At 39.7% G+C, this 16,025-nt stretch overlaps 1 protein-coding gene across 10 annotated transcripts in view; it reads left to right on the forward strand.

Annotated features, from left to right (window-relative positions):
• ARID1B (AT-rich interaction domain 1B) overlaps positions 1-16,025 on the forward strand; it is a 331,009-nt gene that overhangs the window by 253,021 nt on the left and 61,963 nt on the right. For all 10 annotated transcript variants that reach the window (XM_061378216.1, XM_061378224.1, XM_061378217.1 and 7 more), the window contains one exon: positions 10,969-11,148. In XM_061378216.1, coding sequence (XP_061234200.1) covers positions 10,969-11,148 — 180 coding nt within the window. The remainder of the gene's footprint in view (positions 1-10,968; positions 11,149-16,025) is intronic.

Genomic DNA, 16,025 nt, shown 5'->3' on the forward strand with positions numbered 1-16,025 from the left:
TAGATCTTCACAGAAGTGATATTTATCAGTTGCTGCAATGTAGTAAATTTAAATAGCTTTTTTGGCATCCAAGATGTTATCCAGCAAGAGGTAGTAACAGATGGGATGTGAGCAGGCATTTTGATGTTCTCTTTGTGCTTCCCTATAAACACTGAGTAGCAACTGAATTCCTATAACTGCAATTTCCTAATTTACCCATTAGATTTCATATCGGTATTTTTCTCCCCTTTAACTTTTCTGGGCATGCTTATTTACACGCAGTCATCACATAAATCCCACTGTCATGTATTTTATTCTAACAAAATAGAAATGTTTTTGCTTGCATGGAAGACACAGAATGCCAATCAGGTGTTTTGCGACTACAATTCCTAATGAGGTTTATGGCTTAATACTGACATATGATGGTAGAGATTCTTTTCCCTGAAATCTATTTTCTTCGTAAGAGACCAGAAGGAAGAAAATAGCTCAAAGAATTCTTATTGCAACAAAAAAGATACTGTAGTTTGCTTTTAGATCTTAAAAAGTCTTTTTTCCCTGAGAATATGTTTCTTGCTCTCATTTGGGGGTTTGGGATCTATTCAGAGCACTGCGGAGCTAGAGAATAAAATGATTCTTGTCATTAAAATTCTTCTGCTTGCCATGTTAACGATGACACCACTTAAGGTTAAATCAGACTTGGTAATAAGTTTACTTGATGTAGACTGAAGTGTTTCAGGCTCTTGAAGAAAGATGGTTGAGACATGCACTGAGTGCAAAGCCACAGGTATGTTTGAGTGCCTCTTGTGCACGTAGCATTCTCCAAGTGGGTCAGTGCTGAGCTCAAGGTGGTGAACAGAAACACCGTGTCAGGCCAGGAGGAAATCGTTATGCCTGGAAAGCTGGGGTTAGAGGAACTGGGCCCTCAACAGCTAGAAAAGTGTATCATGTAAGGAGGAAAAGCAGGTTTTAGTTGAAACTGTCACACTAGCTCAGTAAAACATACCTTTTTCATCACAAAGACATGACTAAATAGGACATGTTGCATAGGAACATGCAGAGCTGCTCTATATGTGAAAGCAGAGACATGCAGTAGAATTGTGCACTAAACTTCTTTGGTGACTCAGAAAGTTAATTTCTCAGTTTAGTGAGCACTAAATTTATCAAGTCTTTAGAAAGGATCACGCCATCATTGCTTTTTACCACTTCGGTTTTAATTTGCTTGTAGAAGTGGAAGTGCACAGAAATGTAGTGTCATGTGATAAACAAATTTTTTAAATGTATACACACTCTACATTCTTCTTTGCTTCATTTGCACTATACTGTTCTTTGCTGTTTCAATTGCAGTGGCACCCAAGACCGCCGTCTTTCTACCTGGTTTTATTGTACTACATTATGTAGCAATGCACAGCAAAAAAGCTTACAATATGTCTACTTTGACTAGCAGTCATTTGGGATAAATGGTTACCGGTTTTCACTCTGAGCTGTGGGAGTGAATAGTTTTGTGTCTGTCTCAAGCACTACAGGAAGACCTGCTTTTGTTGCCCAAAAGTATTAGTAATGATGTTAGTCTGCCAAACCAGGTTAATTCTTAAATCAGTCACTTGCCATTTCAGGGTGCTGGTTTCAGACTGTGTTTGGATTTCAAACATGTATCAGCCAATCTGTTGGGTTGATCTGGTTAGTTGTGGCTTACACTAAATATACAGCAGTATTGACTATCTGCAAGAAGGAGGAAAGGGTATGATTTACGTATGATAAGCCATCCTGGGAGAGAGCAAGACTGCAGAAGTGGGATTTAAAGTAAATAGTATCTGGACAATCAAACCCAGAGTCAGGTCACCCAAGCATATTTTTTGTACTAGCAGCTGGTCATTGCTTTCTTCTTCCTGATGTGAAATCTTGTTATACTTGGGGATGAATCTTTATTTCATTTTTTAAACTAAATTGGGGATTCTCTTTTTTGAAATTAGGGAGCAGAACTGAATTATTGTGAGTTTATGTAGTTGCCAGCAGAGAGACTTCTCAATAGAAAAGTTTCCACTGACTTCATTAGGCAGCCATCAGATTCCCTGCCTCTGGGCTCTGGGAGCAAGAAAAGCCACAAGAAGTCACTGATAAAGAACTTGAAAGTGACAGCTGATGTTGCTGTCACCATGCTCAATGTAAAATTACTGGGTACAATCCCCACCCCGGGACAGCTTCCCATCATGGTCTGCCTGTTCAACAGCACCATCATTTCCAGGATACTCTGCTCTCTCAGTACCTAAGTTAGCCTTTGTGAGAAGCTTCTCTAAAAATACAGAACTTCTAATATTGCACCCTTTATGTCATTTCTGGTTAATATATATTAAGGCAGTGAGCTGAAATCTATATAATGTACATATGAATAGATAACACTGGATAGTTCCTTCTATCCCAGAGAATCCCGAAAGGCTGCAGAATAATCACTCATCAGGGAACAGCTGCAAATCCAGGAAGGAAAAACTCAGTCAAATCATAAAACATGGTAAAATATGACTGAAAAATACTGTTATTTATTCTATATGTGCGCAAGACAGGAAGGACACATTGTGTGTATTTTAGTCTTGTCCTCAAAATCCATATATATCTCATGGTATTCAATATATTTACTTCATGAAAAGGAAGATCTGAGTTGATCCATGGAACCTTTGAACAGGAGCCTCCAGGGAGGGTAAATTTTTCAAACCTGAAATTTAGACCATTAAGCCTGCAGGCCTTTCACATTACACATTGAAAAATGCTGTTCCTTCTTTGCTTTCCTCTGTGATTTTCCTCAGTATGCATGTTATTAGGGAAACTTAGACAAATGTTGACTGTATAAAGCAGACGGACTCCTCAGTTTTTTAATGTTGCTGTTCAGATTCATTCCAGCAGCTCAAGATACCTACTGAAATTGAGGATTTGCTTTGGGGGCAGTCAGGAGGGTAGGGTGAGGAGCTTTTGTGCTTGCAAGTCACCATTCCCAGATTTTCCATGCACCATAGTCAAAGCATCATGTGTAAGTTATGTTACAGGAACAAATTATATATAAGATGGTGGATAAGCAATGTTTTTTTTTGTTCTGTCTATGCACCTCCACAAATGTCTTTCTTTCTTTGCCCTCAGTATAGCACTTAAAATTTACATCAGAAAGCATTATGCAAGGTTTACATTAGGAAAAGCTGGATATTTCTTCCCCAGCTACCATCTGGGTAATCTGTCTGATCCTTCCCCTGATTCTAATTTATCAATGATAGATTATATGAATTTCAAGGCTAGGCAGTAGCAGAGGGAGGTTTAGGGGTGGGAAGAATTTAAACATTATTGCATGCTATACATAGACCGGGTTTTGTAATATCAGAGAGAGAAGCAGAGGAGATTCAGCCAGTTAACCTAATAGCACAGCTGGTAAAACACTGGGGGGTCTGGGTTAAAACCTTAGCTAGGTCATTAGTTTCCATCTTCCCCAAAGCTATTCACATGGTGAAGAGAAGCAGTCAGACAAATAAACAGTGAGGAGACTGTAAGATATATATTAAAGCATAGTAAAAAAATACTTTTAAAGAAAAAAATAAAACAATTTCAGCACTTTTTCTTAAAGCAGAACGTTGATCCTTTTGTGAAAAGGCAAAGTACTGTAGTGATCTTTGCAGAAAGCCTCAGTTTTGCTATGGTGGTATTTTCCATAACTGCTGTTACACATAAGCAAAGAAACATCCTTTGTTGAATGGGTGTGAAGAAATACAGTGGCTGTTCTGCAGATGCCAAGATGAAAGTAAATCATCCAGGTACAAAAGGGAAACTGCGTCACTGGTACTCTGGCCCAGAGAACTTCAGATGCTTTTAGTAGCAACCTGATGGAGTTGGAGAAGATGACAGGGTTTATGTGGGCTGAAAAAAGAACTCAATGTGGAAGTTAGATTTTTTTTTTCATGGTTAATGAGGAAACAATAAAGAACTTTCTCCTAAAAACTTTTGCAGGCTTTTTTAAATTAAAGAGGTTGTGATTGGAGAAATAAATGAGGATTTAAAATTTTTTTCTGTTAGGTTTTATAAGAATAAAAAGCATTATCAAGGTTATTATTCCTTCTGTTAGAGGCAAAAGAATAAGCCTCTTAATTTTTCCTCTGTCAGTGGTCTTACTGCATTTTTTTATGTTCCTGTCCTTCAGTTGTCCAAGTTGCTTGTCAGCAGAAGTGGTCACTTGGTGCCAGGGATATTAGCAATATCCTCATGTTTTCGATACCTAAGTACTGCTCTTGTCATCTAACAGGTTCATACCAGAGCCATCCGAAGACACTGTATCTATGCAGTGCTGTAGCTTAGCTGTGCTAAATACAGATCAGATCTTGTTTGCCATCTGTTTATAAAGGTGTTTCATTTATTGTTTCTTTTACCTGCCTATTAATTGCACAGGAATGTTGAGAATTAGTATTTGTATCATCTAAATGAGGTTGACACTGCAAGCTGATCTACTCATGTGCACCAACCCTGCAGAGTATATTACCAAGTTGAATGTTCCATGTATGACAAACGTAGTTTCATATGTGCTGTCACTAGTCCAGATGGGCATGTTTTAGTAAAGCTGTTTTCTGGAAAGTGAGAGTAGGAGCCGAGGTATCTTGAACGTAAAGAAATCTTGTGCCTGCTTGCTCTAGAGGCCAGTTTTCATATACCACCCACATGGTTTCACTTGGTTTGTATTCTAGTACTTCAGTTAAACCTTCCCCACTTTCTTCACTGCTGTTACTTGTTTAGACTTGTATAAAATTTTTGTCTGCCTATATTTTTTCCAGTATCTAAATCTCTCACTGTGTCCTTCTTAATGTAGATTTTGAATAGTACCTTACACGAGTACCATGCCATTCTCTGCCAGTGACTGTAAGTAGCTTATGGCCACATAATGCTGGCCTCTCAAAATAATGGCACAACAGTATTTTCTTAGCTTCTACAGTCCATAAGCTACTCATTCCCAGGTTTGATGACACCATTTGAAGATGTTAGTTCTAGTACTATCAGCAGTCTCTGCAGACAACCTGGTTGCATATTTAGGGTCCTGGTATCTCAGGCTTATGCAAGAGTAACTAACTATTTTGATGACTAGAACACTTCATTAATGTGTGAATGTTATTCTGTTGGATGTTTCTTTGCACTGCTCTGAGGTGCTGACTGTGGACATGTTCAGCTGGGCAAAACCCCATGGATAGTTCACCAGTCCAAACACTTCCTGAGCTGTCCTTGCCATTTGAGATGGGTGGGATAGTGAGAATTTCAGTCTAACTGTGATCTTCCTGAGCATCCTGCCATGCTAACAGGTTGCCAAATTTGATTGTATTCACTGCACAGGATAGTGGTTTTGTTTCTTTAGCTTTACCCTGTCACTTCTTGTCTCAGTGTTGTTTACCCATGGATGAGCTCCATGGAGTCACCGCTTTAGATCCATCGCAATTCTGTTGTATTCTCTGGTGAAAATCCTGAGATAGTGAATACGACCCAAATGGCTGTCTGCAAAAGGAAAGTCTGCCAAAATTTGTCATGGGTGTGCAAACATTTGCTCTTTTTTCCCAGGGGTACTGACCCAGTGCCTTGTTAACATACCAAGCGGTAGAAATCTGTGATTCTCCACACACACGTTTTTCCTCTGTAGGTAGTGGAAAATACCTCTTCTCACATATTTATCTTTTTAACTGAATTGTAAATAGAGAATTTTACATTCTTTTTCTCTAATTATTTGATGATTAGTGAATGCATCCAATCTTTTTCTGCTCTTCTTATTCCATGATTTTCGGAGTAATAAGCCCATCTAGCCCCTTCTTTAGCCTCTGCTCTTGAATCAGGAGAGCTTCCTTATATACTCAGAGTATACTCAGGAGAGTTCCTCAGTTGTTTTGGTCCCATGCTCTGTCAGTAAGTATGCCTCTCTAGAAAGAGCAATAGCCTGATGTATTTTTGTCTTACATAAGTTCTTTTTTACAAAGCACCATTGCAAGTTTTATCATTCCTCATTTTTTGTTTATCAAATATGTAATTTAATAGTGATCTCCTACCACTGTAAACTCCAAAGTTTTCCTGAGCTTAAAATGAGTAAGTGTTCCATGTGTTTTCAGGTTTAATTCATTCATGAAAATCAATGCAATACTCCTGGCTAAATCAAAAGACCTCTCACTTACCATGGGTTAAGTGTGTGCCAGTAGGCAGTTGCTGTCTGTCAGCTAACATGCAATAACTTGTTACTTTGCAGTCATTTCCTTTGTGTTTTGAGTTCTTGCTTTCCTGGAAGGGTTTGGGTTTTTTTTTTTTCACATTCAAGCTAAGACTTTAAAATAGCAAAATAATCCATCTGAGGTTTTACAGCAACATCCAGCACATTCAGTGGGTGTCTTTCATGGTTAGTGCTAAGGAGATACAGCATTCAAGAAACAGTTGATTTTGTATTGGGCAGTGTGCAAATGTAAGACTACCTTAGTGCATAATTTCATGAAGCTTTAGTAATTTACTGTTGTTACTCTGGTTTGTGTGCATATGCACGTATGCATAAGGGGAAAAAGATGATTTTAAATGTTTTTACAAAGGCATCATAAATGGTATTACCCATATGATGTACATTACCAGATGTTAGTACCGTGCAGGACAACAGAAGCTTCTTATTTGTCTTTTTCTTATCAAAGGAACTGAAACTTCTACCATAAGCATTACCCATTTTATATTTTTTCTCTATATTTTGCTGAAAAGGAAGAAGAAAAATATGCTGCTGCCTGACCAGTTTTAAACCTTGTATGGATTTTTATTTTAGTTACGATGTGCGAATTGTTAATAATATGCTACTGTTTCATTTAGAACTAAAAAAATTCAAAGATGGTGCTACAATGTTAAATTTGGTTGTAATAAAAACAACCATTCTTTAGGAACATAAATGTAGCATAAAAAGTAACTAAAAAGGAAGATAGTATTTCTGGCAGACTCATTTTATTCAGCTGCTCCTGAAATAGCTTAGTTTGCCAAAATCCACTCAAGTGTTTTTTCAGTAAGTAATCCCGTGTTGTGATGGAAAGGAAAGCATCATCTGTACCTCTTTTATCACTAATGCTAAAGGAAAGGAGTAGATTTGTTCACTGATGAGCATGTTGTTATTGCAATTTTTTATGTCTTAACTCACAGCTTGCTCTTAGCAGTTTATTTAAAAGACAAAACCACCACTTCATTGTCACAGAGTTGACGTGTCACATGCACTCTGTTGAATCACTCCACTACCTTTACTCCAGGGCAGCCCTAATGTGATTCTACTTCCCTTCTTTACAAAAGCAAACTTTATCTTAGATCTAATTTGCTGGAAAGAAAATTTATTTCTTTTTGTATCAGTTATAAATGAAGTTGAACGCTAGGCAAAATGTGTGTAAATAAGGAAAAATGAATGTATGCCAGCTGCTCTCTTTCATTTCTAATATGATTTCTAGAATTGATGCTGTTTTCTCTTTATGATGCAAGAATGTTAACGCCTTGACCAAGAACCCTTTTTCTAAGGCAGCTGAGTGTTCTGCAAATATTAGAAACACTTCAAACTCATGCCCTGATCTCTGAATGTGCACTGGGCTCTCTCAGAGCTAGGAGGAGGATAGACTCCTCTGTTGTAACAGAATGAAGATCACAGTAGGGTCCTGATCTTACCTTCTCCACATAGCATCTGTAGCTGAAATGACTCCTCTCTGAGAGCTGTCTTGACACCTTCTGGAATGATGAAACTTATGCCTCAAGTCAAAAGCTGTTAAGGAATCTGTTCCATTCTTGCTGTGTTAATCAACATCTCCCCAGACTAAGGCCAGAGTGTGAGCTTGAGTAGTATTACAAGTTACCTCTGCTGATGAATTACTGGCATCCCCACAACACAGGTTTGGCTGATGCCTTTGAGCACTCCCTGAGCCATAGCTCACATGGATAAGGCAGCACAAGGGGCTGTGCACAGAAGTCATACAGATAGGACTACCAGGATTGAGTGGGATGGTCTAGCTGGATGGACACAATATGTGCTACCTGGCTCTCCAAGCCCAGGAATGGTCCTGGCATGTTTTGTTTATGACTGTGCACATAGCCACACAGTCCATTCCACAGCATTAGAAAGAATTAGAAGTTTCCTGAAGAAGAGGTCATTTGAGTGGAAACATTTATTTCACCTGTTACTCTAGTCCCTTCAGGAGCCCTTCTGACAGCAGCAGAGCTGGCTAAAACTGGTGTTCTCCTTGTTCTTCATTAGACATTAGTCCATGTTCTCCATTACATTCAACAACCAGCAGTCTCTCTTCATCACTACTAGAAATCACTACAACCTGTACAAACGATAGCTTTTCAATGTGTCATCCATCCTTGTGTCTGTGATAACTGGGCTGAAAAACCTTTAACCACTAGCACAGTGTTTGGAAAGTTTTCTTGCATAGGTTATAAGGCCCACGGTGAACAGAAAACCCTCACTTCTGTACTAGATACTGTCTTTATAATAAAAAGCTTGGTGTGACCAGTACAGAATTTTTCATTTAAGTGGATCCCACGAGTGTGACATATGGTGTACGTGTGTCAGGGATGCAAACATTTATTTCATACAGATGCACAATTGTATTAGGTTCCTAAATTAGTTACAGCACTATCAGCAAAAGACACTGGCTTTGCAGTAAGGTTTGTGTGCATAGTGGAACCATTTTAGAAATCGAGGGGTCTGTTTCAAAATAAAGCTAAGTAGAGAAAGTCATACAAGCTTCCTTTGTGTGGAGTTTTCCAATCAGGACAGGCCAGTTTCCAAGCCACCATTTTACCCTGGGCTCTTTGCCATGCTGCATGCCAGTGTGTGTGGCCCAGCTTCCTCCAGAGCCAGTGCCAGGCTCCGACTTTGAAGTTCAGGTGTGATCAAATAGCTTGTCTTGGGGCTTGCACAAAGACTAGGAGAACTCTGTCATGTCAAACATTGCAGTTGGTAGTTTTAGCATGTTATGGTTGAGCACAGAAAGAACTGGGCACAAGGGGGTGCAAGATCATGTCAGCTCCTGGTTTTTCTCCTTACAACCTGCGGCATTGAGCTTGTTGTCTCTCTGACAGGCGATTAGTGAATGAGTAAGTATGCTATATAGGAAGGGTTTGTGGAGGGCTCAAAAACTGCTTACAGGTGTTTGGACTTAAAGCCTGATCTCTGGTAAAGTACACATCACCTTTCATATCTACATCACAGAACCTGTTTGTCACCAGTGAAAAAACAGGGAGGCTGACCCACAGAAAGGCTGGGAGGTCGTTCACCCAGTGTCACCTACTGTGTCAGTGACAGCAGTGTTAGGATGAGAAACTTATTCTGTTGAGTTCAGGGAGTGCTGATTCGGGCTGTGGTTCCCACAGAGAGGCCCCCTGAGGGCAGCTGCCTGGTTGTGGGAGCTATAGCACCTCGGTGTTTTCAGTTGTGAATTTGATCACGTATCTTTGTGTGGCTCAGAAAAAATTACCACTCTCCATTAACCAGATCTGTGTGATGTGTGATGCTGACCTATGGGAGGACAACCTGGCCTTTTGGGAGAGTCATTCTTCAGCCACCTCTCCTCCTCCTGTCACCCATTTTTGTCGGTCTTCACAACTTGTCTTTGCTTCTCTCTCCCCTTTTTGCTTTCTTTCTCCCTTTCAGCAGCTTCCAGTTCTCAGCTCACTGTCAGGGGGGTTTGCTCTTACCTTTCCTCTGTTCCCTCCCTCATGTAAAGAAAGGTGTAACTAAGGCTGCCAGGCCAGGTGTCTTTTGCCTTTCAACTTCACACCTTCCCACACACACGCCACTAAAATTAATGGAAGGGAGTGGAATCAGGCACCTTTCATAAATAATGCTTCAGCTCTCTGCGGCCTCCAAGCACAGGTGCCTGATCTAGTTGCAGGATGGGCCAACGTGCAGACTTGCTCATGCATGTTCGCCCCTTGGCACCAGCACAACGTGTCTCCTGCCTCAATGAGGCAGGGGGCAGCCGCTGGCAGCACGGGGAGCACTGGCCTTCAGCACGCACTTTTGGCCTCACAGAAATGTGAAGATGAAATCTAACGTGCAAGCAGAACAGAAGAGAAAGCTTGTTTCCTCCAGAAACAAGGAAAAATAAGAAATCCTTGCTGTCCCCTCAACACATCCTCTTCAACAGTGAAAGCAGCACTAAAATCTTTCAAGGTAAAATGTGACAAAACCAGCATCCCTGCATAGACATTAATTTCATGGGCAGCATTGAAGGATTTTTCCCAGTTCGTGAAAACTTAAAAAACCCTGACACAAAATGCACCTCTCATTTAATAGGCGTAGTACTCTTCCTTTCCGTGAAGCTTCTAGATTGTACAGCATCTCACTAGGTCTTTTGCTGCAGGTTTTGAACCTTAAATTAAATCAGGATTCATCAATATGTTTACAAAACGAGAAAAAGAGACTGCAATACAGGTGTGCTGGTGACAGACCAGAAGAAGGACCTAGAGAACAACTACGTACCAAAACTACCTTTTTTTTTTTTCTGGCTGGTGCAACTAGTCTTCACATAAAGGGAAATTTTAGCTCTGAAGAGTTTGTAAGCAATAGGAGTATTTACAGTGGATTTCTATGCGCTGGAGTTAATGCATTTGGTTAGCAACATATAATTTTGGAAGGTAGGATACTCCCACCATAAGTCATCAGGCAAATTCTGTACTACTTACTAGGTAATGTAAATCATTGCTTTTTTTTTTTTCCCCCCCAAAAGATGTGCTTCATTTTAAAACTACCAGCAATTTGTTACAAGTAAAAGTTTCTGAACCTTGTAGACAGGTTGGGTTGTTGAGACGGCTTTGCTGACTTGGAGGTGCATTTATTTCTGTTCATATGAACAATAGCAGTTTTCTGGACATTTTTAGTCTCAAAATACCTAAAGAGTGTTGAGATTTTTTAATGTCAAAGATTATTTAAATAAAGAACAGTTACCTGAATGTTAATTTTTGCTTTGGCACTTTTTTTCCCTTCAGGTTTTATGGCAGGCATTCAGAGGAACCCCCAGATGTCACAGTATGGACCTCAGCAAACTGGACCTTCCATGTCACCACACCCATCACCTGGAGGCCAAGTGCATCCTGGAATCGGTAGCTTTCAGCAGAGTAATTCAAGTGGTACTTATGGGCCTCAGATGAGCCAGTATGGACCACAAGGTAAAAGGCTTGCTGGTAATACATGTGGTAGTTTATATGTACATATATATAAAAGTATATATATGTATCTTATTTGTATGTAGGTATGTGATTTCTTAAAAACAAAATAAGCAAACACAACACTCTCCCTAAAACAAAACTGTCATCCAGAGGTGGAGCTGCACCTTGTAGAAGAAGCTGCTTCTGTTATTAGCCTCTTTGTATAAAAATAGTGACTTTAAATTGCACAAGGAAATGATGAATCTGTTGTATTGCAAGGGCCATTTGTTTAAGAGACCGAGCATGTCATCTCTGCAATGAGGCCACATTTGACCAAGCGTGGAATAAGGGTCACACCACCGATCCCAAAATAGGACTTCTTTTCTTAAATGAAAACCAGTGAAGGCCAATATGAAATTATGTGGTGACTGTGAGGGTTGAAGCCTTCTAACAAGCATAATAGTACAGCAGCTACTGTGGAAGTATAATATTGAGCTCTAATGCATACAGTTTGTGAATCTTAACTAACCCGACAGACTGAGAGAGACACTTCCTTTTATTTTGCTCGTTTGATGGAATTGTTGGAGGATTAAATCAAAAACAGAATACACTGTTTCTGCCCCTGGACAACCTTAAACTTGTCTACTGTGTTGCCTTCAATGGATAACCGTTATGAAATATGCATCTGTTTAGGGGTTTAATGAAGTTGAAGTCAAGCCATATAATATATAAGGGATGGTATTTTCTTTAGAGGTACATGAGTAAGCTTTGCTTTGCCAGCAAAAAAAAAAAAAAAAAGTAGTGAAGTGCTAACTACTGTTGCTTTCTTACTTAAAATTCTCAAAAAGGACTGGAGCCAGAAGCTGGAGATTCTGTAAGGGCTTTATGGCTTGCCCATGCTAGTAAGGATGGTGACTTTAGTCTCCAGAGTTTCTGAGAACTAGTTCTGATGTTTGTTTGCAGGGACCTTTACTGCCCTGCACGATGTTCCTTTCTGTTTCATCTCTGGGTAGCGTTTGTTGTAGTGTTCTGAGCACAGGGCTACAAGCCAAGATTTCCCAGTTTCTAATTTTGGCTCTGCCTTTTACATCATCTTTCAACATAGGCAAGTAGATTCATTTCTCTGCTTCTCCTTCCTTGACTGTAAAATGGGGCTAGTAATGCCTTATAGCCATGTGTGAAGATTAATTGCCTAACTCTAGTTGACTGGTGCTTTCCTTTTATTTGGAAGGCATTTTGTAGCCATAAAATGCTGTCCAAGTGCTTATTTTTATCTGCACAGCAAGCAGCTAGCTTAACTGGTAAAAATCCAGTGAATTTATGGTGTGCTATCCTGACTTCCAGCTGTACCACTGCTGCTGAGATTCTGAACCATGGGAATAGTGAGTGTCAAGTGTAGTAAAACATTAGCCATCCACACTGATTGAATGGAAAGGGTTTTGTACTAAATCAATGCATTTAAGTAACACGCTGAATACTACTTTCGTTTTTGCTTGAGTTCAGCAGTTCTTTTCCTCCCTCTGTAGATGAAAGTGCCTATGTAATGATTTTATGGGTCACGGTCAGGAAGAAACATCTATTAAAAAGTGAACTTGAGGGGCAGGAAGAAAATGAGCATCATTGTCATTAACAGACCGTTTCAGAAGGGTCTGGTGAATAGTGTGATGGATGAAAAGTGTGTTTTCTGCCAGCTCTTGGAGAATACTGGTGTTCCTGTGCACTGGTCATCATAAAATTAGGGCCTTGCAGACTTTCAGCTCTACAGGTAGCAATTAGAGCAGAAGGATACTACATTTTCACCAGGCTAATGTGACCATTAATCTGGGGATGAAGATGGTAATATTTCAAAGTCATGTATTTACCTGGAATATAATAATGTTACACTATTTACCTTTTATTGCTAGCATAACAAATATATTAAAAATTATCTGGGTTGCAACCAAGTTCTTAAATTATTAAATTAAATAATTGTCAAGGATTTTATTTGCTTTCCATGTTCTGTTCACATGGGCCTTCCTCCAGAATATTGTTAAGCACAGGCTGAGTTTGACAGGACTACTTATATTTTTATGTACGTGTCAAGAGTATTCTGTGACACTGAGCTTTCAGTTTGAATGCTAGATTTCATTATGTGCTGTTATGAAAACTGTTTCTCAAGGCTGGTGTCCTTTCTCTGCAGTGGAATTGCACGCCATAATAAAGACTACACCAGTAAGTTTGGGTCGGAGGAGTTCGCCTCCAGTTCACAAGAGCAGAATGATCCATTTCATGCATATGGTTGATTTATTTGGTTTTCATGTGTTTACGTGACACTTAGATCTATAATAAGAGCAGAATATATTTTCCCAGGAAGCAGTTCTGTACTGGGGACCTAGTCCGATCCTTTGAAACCATTACCTACAAAAATAAAAAATGGCTTTGGCTCCACACTTCTGTGTCTGTGATACAGCATGCAGTTACAGAACATTAGTTTTAATTTTTTTATTAAATCCCAGTGTTTGCATGTACCCAGATTAAATAAAAAAAAAAGAAAAAAAAAGGAAAAACAGAGAGAGAATGGAAGTTGCTAGTGAAAGAAACAGTCTCCTGGGTTCGTATTTGAACAACACCTAGCTTGGGGGCTAATGAAGCTCTGATCTGTGACCCGGGCATCAAACTGCTGCCACAGCAGAATGTCCTTTAAATGCACTCTGGAGAGCAGTTGGATGCTATAGTCAGTTTGGTCTTTTAAGACTAAGGAAAACTTCCTGTGGATCAGTAAAACATGTCAGAAATGCATCCCATCTCCCTAGCTTTTCCTACTTGATTCAGCAGAAAAACTGCTCTGTTTCAGTATAACAGAGAAACCACAAGCTCAGAATTAGCCCCCCTTTTGTTTGTGGTGATGTAACATGGTTTGTGCTTTGTAACTTTAAGTGCTGGACTCACTTCACAAAAGCACTTTGCTACTTAGGTCCCACTGATATTAATCCTAGATTTTAGTCTTAAGTGGTAGCATCTTAAGGATGAGATGCCCTAAATATCTCAGCCCACACATACAACAGCTTGTGGAGTTAAGACTTAAATACCAAGTGTATCTGTCAAAGTCTCCTAGGTAAAATAGTTTTGGTGGAATTCAGAGCAATGCATTTAAATGTTCAGTATGAGAAAAACTTGATGGTTAAGTGCATGTGTAAAAAATTCTAAAATGACTTTAAGATGCTATTTTTAATACTGTGAATTTGACCCATTCCTGTAGAGAGCAAAATTAACAGGTAGTTCTCAAATTTCCCTCTTTTCAGCTTGCCTAGAAATGGCAAGATATCAGAGCACTTTGTTCAGCAGACCTGGACAAAGTGGACTGGAGTTTCACCAGGAAGTATGAACATCTGTCTTTGGCAGGTTGTTATTAGACTTTTTTATATTTTATCTCATTACCCTTTTTTTTCTTTCTTCACAGTTCCAGTTACTGCTTTATTTTTTTCTCATGTATTTGAGATGTCAGCTCTCTGGGTATAGTTCTGCTCTGCCAAGGGGGAGTTGGAATCAGAAATCCCTTGGATATGGAGGGGAGGAGTTGTTCAGTGGTATTGTACAGCCGCTGTTGCCAGGCTTGTACCCACTTGAAAAGTGTGGGCTTTTGGACTTGGCTGCCTGACACGTCCAGCTGATGTGGGCTGGCCTAGCATCTGCTGCATTCATTGTGTTTAATGCTGCATCCATCTGCTTTCTGTCAAAGCCACTGCCAACAAATTACTAATCTATTAGAGAAACATGGAAATAAGATTGCACTCCTTATTCCTGGCAATTCCTCTTGTATTTTGCTTTGCTTTTATTTTGCCCCCTTTTTTTTTCTTTTTTTTTTCCTTTTTTTTTTTTTCTTTCTTTTTTTGTGGCCTGGGTAAGGTAGAATAGCAGCTAGTACTTGAAGTATTGAGGAAATGCTTAGGGAAAAAAGAAACACGGAAAAAACATTCAAACTTGTTTTCCTTACTGAAAAGATACCACTTCCCTGTGTTCTTGGATGTGCATTCCTGGAGACGAATGATTAGGAGCTATTTTAACTGAGCCACATATTTTTATGGAGAAGATTCCACTGTTTTTTCAGTGTTGTGCTGACACTGGAAAAGCCAAAGCGTGAAAGAAGAGATTCTTTGTCCCAATTCAGAATAGCATCAAAACAGCAATAGTATTTAGCATTGGTGTTTGCTCCTCCAAGCATGCTGCCGAGTTGTACTTTATAGACCCTAAATGACAAAACAAATTGGCTTTATGTAAATCGGACTGACAGTAGCTCCCAGTGGTTATGGATATCAAGTCTGCTAGTCTAGGGAAGGAATTTACTTCACTTTGGGAATCAGTATTGCTAATAGCATATACATAAAATGTGTTAACTGGCTGTGTGTAATTTTTGAGTGCACATATACACTATCTTGCACATTTTTCTTGCACAAAGCAACTGGAAAACCAGAGCAACACCCAAGTTGTGTTTTACACCTTTAACACTAAGCAGAGCAGTATGAAACTAGTCAACCCTTCAGCTTGTGGTCGCATACACTGCATCAGAAGTGTAGTCTCAGCAACCAAAACTCTGGCTAGGGGCAATGGCTCACTGAACAGAAAATAGTCAGCTGCCAGAGGCAAAGCCTAGAGGAGGAGAAGTGGCAGGGCAGCCTAAAGTCAGCATAAAGCTGAATCTGGAGCCTTTCATGTCTGTTGAACCACATATTGGGGATATTTCTGTGAAGGTCCTCAAGCAGGAACTTGGTTTCTGACACAGAATAGAATTGTTGCTTCATTTCCTTGCAAAGCGTAGGTCTTACGTGTTCTTGCTGAGGAGAACTTGCAGCAGAGTGAGCTGGTTACTGGGTAGGGAGGAGAGGAGAGTTAGCCAAAGCACAGGAGCAGGACGGTATGAA

This window comes from Neopsephotus bourkii, unplaced genomic scaffold (genome assembly GCF_033783945.1).
Source record: "Neopsephotus bourkii isolate Nb327-2 ecotype Australia unplaced genomic scaffold, CSIRO-AGI_Nbou_v1 NB_1765, whole genome shotgun sequence".
Lineage (NCBI taxonomy): Eukaryota > Metazoa > Chordata > Aves > Psittaciformes > Psittacidae > Neopsephotus > Neopsephotus bourkii.